The sequence below is a fragment of the Triticum aestivum genome, chromosome 4B (assembly GCF_018294505.1).
Source record: "Triticum aestivum cultivar Chinese Spring chromosome 4B, IWGSC CS RefSeq v2.1, whole genome shotgun sequence".
Lineage (NCBI taxonomy): Eukaryota > Viridiplantae > Streptophyta > Magnoliopsida > Poales > Poaceae > Triticum > Triticum aestivum.
This window is the reverse complement of record NC_057804.1, coordinates 452,246,467-452,250,786: the sequence shown is the minus strand read 5'-3', so window position 1 is coordinate 452,250,786 and position 4,320 is coordinate 452,246,467. Positions and strand designations below refer to the sequence as shown.

The window sequence follows — 4,320 nt, the reverse complement described above, 5'->3', positions numbered from 1 at the left end:
CTGCGGGTTCGAGAACCATGCAGACATGACCGAGACACCTCTACGGTCAATAACCAATAGAGGAACCTGGATGCCCATATTGGTTCCTACATATTCTACGAAGATCAATATCGGTTGAACCTTCGATGTAAAGGAAGTTAATCCCGTATGTAGTTCCCTTTATCTATCGGTACGTTACTTGATCGGGGTTCTATTGTCAGTATCATCATACCTAGTTCAATCTCGTTATTGGCAAGTCTCTTTACTCGTTCCGTAGTACAAGATCCCGTGGCTAACACTTTAGTCACATTGCTTCCAAGCTCACTGTGATGTTGTATTACCGAGTGGGCCCTGAGATACCTCTCCGTCATATGGAGTGACAAATCTCAGTCTTGATCCATGCCAACTCAACAGACACCCTCGGAGATACCGATCACCTTTATAGTCACCCAGTTACGTTGCGACGTTTGGTACACACAAGGTATTCCTCCGGTGTAAGTGAGTTGCATGATCTCATGGTCATAGGAACATATACTTGACATGCAGAAAACGATAGCAGTAAACTTGATACGATCGTATGCTACGTTTATAGTTTGGGTCCTGTCCATCACATCATTCTCCTAATGATGTGATCCCGTTATCAAATGACAACTCATGTCTATGACTAGGAAACCATAGTCATTTTTGATCAACGAGCTAGTCCGGTAGAGGCTTACTAGGGACATGTTGTTGTCTATGTATCTACACATGTATTTGAGTTTCCGGTCAATACAATTATAGCATGTATAATAAACAATTATCATGAACAAGGAAATATAATAATAACCACTTTATTATTGCCTCCAGGGCATATTTCCAACACCGACAACTGTTATCCTAGTCATATGCATTTCTTTTAATGATGATTTAGTTTGTCTCTGCATATTTTTTGGTAGTATACGATGATCCCCTAGTTATATTGTGTCGATGCACTGAGCATCATCTATTTCAAATGCTTATATGACCTAGGTTTTGTTAGATAAGTTTGTTTTGCTGATCATGTCTCATCTAGGGTTTTAGAGAATTCTGGACATTGTAAGCAACATTGTCCATGTGTTGGTGTCTGGTCCTTCTTCTACAATTTGTTTCCCCTACAATTTTCTGTTCTTCTAATTTTCTTCCTCTTCACCCATCTTTCCTAGTTGTTAATGGAGGCGGTTGAGGGAACCGTCATGATCTGGGGTGTAGGGAAGAAGATGGGGTCGTGGGGCAGAAGAGGGGACGGATTTAACGTGTTACATGATCACACATTTAACCCGGAACAGTTTGCCAGCTCAGTTTTTGTGAACCCAGGTAATTCGACCAAAAAGAAAAAGAATGCATTCACCTTTTCTTCTGGTTCTACCGATTCATTATTTGACGGATCATATTCATGTCTAAAACATAAGAAATTTCAAGGCACCTGATGCATAGGTGCTCCTATTAAAGTTCTAAGTGTGTCTTAAGTCAAACTTCACAAGTGTTATATAAAAACATATGAACATGTACAACACGAATTTGCTTCATTAGATTCATGATCACATATACTCTGTTCCTAAATATTTGTCTTTCTAGTTTTTAGAGATTTCAACAAGTGACTACATACGGAGCAAAATGAGTGAATCTATACTCTAAAATATGTCTCTATACATCCGTATGTGGTAGTCCATTGAAGTCTTAAAAAGACAAATATTTAGGAACAGAGGGAATATTTTCATACTAATGAACCAACTTTGCTTGGATGGTTAGGAGGACAGTGATACCCCCAGCACACCAGGTTTCAAGTTCCACAGTTAACACTCGTGCTCGCGTTTTTCCAGATTTATTTCAGGCATTTCGACCATGTGGGTTCAGTTGGAGAAGACGTTCCCGTCGACTAAGAAGGTGTCTGTGACGACTTCATCAATCTCAAAATAATGTGGCGGATCAGTATTTCAGCGGTGCTCATGGGGATAGAGTGCGGATACTGCGTTCATACATGTGAGTGTATGTGCATATGTATGTGCGTCCGTGCCTGTACTTATATATATATTTGATACTATAGGGCTTGGTAGATTTTTACTTAGATTTGGTCAAATTTAAAAGGTTTGATTTAAGATAATTCTAAACAAAATAAATATTTTGAAATAGACGGAGTAGAATAGACACTGTATAATGCAAAATTGAACAGTGAAAGCAGCCTCGATGTCCTTTTTCTTATTAAAACTGTCTTTTTAACAGCGTCGCATCATCCATCCGTTTCAGGTAATAAAATAACTTTGTCTAAAGAAAGGAGTAATAAAATAACTGACATGCACTACAATCCGGAGAGTTTCTAAACCAATGCAGATTTCCTACTCGATCGATGGCATCCCATGGCCAAGCGGCCTGCACGCTGACGCCCTCGGCGATCTCGCTCTCCGGAGCATCTTTCTGTGCCGCAGATTCTCGCGCAGGCAGAACCAGTCTTGCACGCCGCCTGGCACGGTGGCGAAATACCACCCCAGGAGCCGGTGCCTGAGGTTGGGCACGCAGAGCGGGCCGCCCTTCCCGATCCAGCCCACGGCCGCGCGCGCGTACGTGTCGGCTGTGGGCACCAACGCCGACGGCCGCCAGGTCGCGGCGAAGCCGGAAGCCATCGTAGTCGCCACGAAGAACGGCACCTGCACGAGATTACACGACCTCTTTTACTGCTCGTGAAAACGGTCCTAGTAGTACCACAAATGCATTGAATTGATTCGACTGCAGGCCGCTTGCAAGAACGCATGCATGTGCAGTGTTGAGGACACGGCATTTAATCCAGCCACACGACGGTCCGGTGGAATCGTTTCTAGAGCCGGTGAGAAATTTAGATCGGTTGAAAATTTGAAATTATGTTACGTAGTACTACTACTACCACCACTAGTACGTATTCCCTTCGTTCGGAATTACTTGTCTCGAAAATGGATGTATCTAGAATTAAAATACATCTAGATACATTTATTTCTGCGACAAGTAATTTCAAACGGAAGGAGTACCTGGTATCCTCAAAAAATAATACGTACCTGGCATTGGATATCTATCCCCGTGCTTTTGTACTCAACGTAAAGGCTCCTGGAGAACTGAGCGACATACCTGCTCGATCGAAATGCACCAAATTCTCAACATGTGGAGAACTCAAGAGTTGGGGATTAAGATTTGCATATGGATGCATGCTTCACCATACGTACGTACCGTTTGGTGGCGGAATACATGGTGTGGAGGGGTAAGGAGATGCCCTCGGACGACGCCGATCCCATGTTGATGATGGCGCCCCTGCCCCGCCGCAACATCCCGGGCAGCACCGCGGCGGTCACCTCCGTCACCGCCCACAGGTTCACGCGAATCATCCTCACCCACGCCTCCACGTCGGCCTCATGCAGGAACACCGCACCCGGCTTCGCTATCCCGGCGTTGTTCACCAGAATCCCCACATCCAGCTTCTTCACGGCATCCCGGAGCCGCCGCAACGCCTCGTCACCTGCATGCATGCATGCCACGTCGATGACGACGGCGGCAATCAAGTTCGAGTGTTTGTTTCTATGCGCTGTCCTAGTCCTATATCATGCGTTAAATCATGCTTGAGTAGATGCATGCATGGTACCTTTAGGAGTGGAGACAAGCGAGAGGTCGAATACCACGGCCATGGTCTGCACGGCGTGTCGAGACATGATCGTGCCGGAGACTTCGTGGAGATTGGCGGCATCGAGGTCAACCAGAACAAGGTTGAGGCCCCGGCGTGCGAGCTCCAGGGCCACGGACCGGCCGATGCCAGACGTCGGGCCGGTGACGACCGCCCACGTGCCGTAGCGCAGGCGGAGGTCCTCGGGCCGGCGCAGGCAGTGCGTGAGGTAGACGAGGAGGCGGGGCAACAATGCCGAGACGTATAGGGCGCCGAGGGATACCAGCCAGAGGAACCATGCCGGCGCTTGCTGGAGGTAAGCCATTCTCCACTCGCTTGTCTCCTCGCCCTCGTTAATACGTTGTTGGTGCCAGTGTTATAGCTGTAGCTACTGTCCGTGTATAGATGACTGTTCACTAGTCATGAAGGCACGCCAGCTACCAGCATTCAATTTGTTCGAATAACAAGCAAGAAGCCCCATTTCGATGATCATGGATACCGGTCTAGCGACTTTCTCGTTCCCGGTTAATGCAGTGTGGTTGGGCCTTCCATATCAATGATAGAGGAGTCCAACAATATTTTCAGCAATAACATCCAGTTCAGTTCGGCAGGGCTATGTGCTCTTGCAGTCACATGGCCACACAGGCGTGTACAGCTCTTACAAATCACCTCAGCAGCAATTTGTGACAACATTAGGGAAATTG

The 4,320-nt window shown here is 46.3% G+C and overlaps 1 protein-coding gene across 1 annotated transcript; it reads right to left on the bottom strand.

The window, feature by feature from the left end:
* Positions 1–2,159: 2,159 nt before the first annotated feature.
* LOC123094971 (very-long-chain 3-oxoacyl-CoA reductase 1) lies at positions 2,160–3,987 on the bottom strand. Its single transcript, XM_044516821.1, has 4 exons — positions 3,599–3,987; positions 3,190–3,475; positions 3,021–3,090; positions 2,160–2,639 (listed from the first exon to the last, which is right to left on the bottom strand). The coding sequence occupies exons 1-4, from the start codon at positions 3,939–3,941 to the stop codon at positions 2,331–2,333; spliced, it is 1,008 nt and encodes a 335-aa protein (XP_044372756.1). The 5' UTR covers positions 3,942–3,987; the 3' UTR covers positions 2,160–2,330.
* Positions 3,988–4,320: the final 333 nt, after the last annotated feature.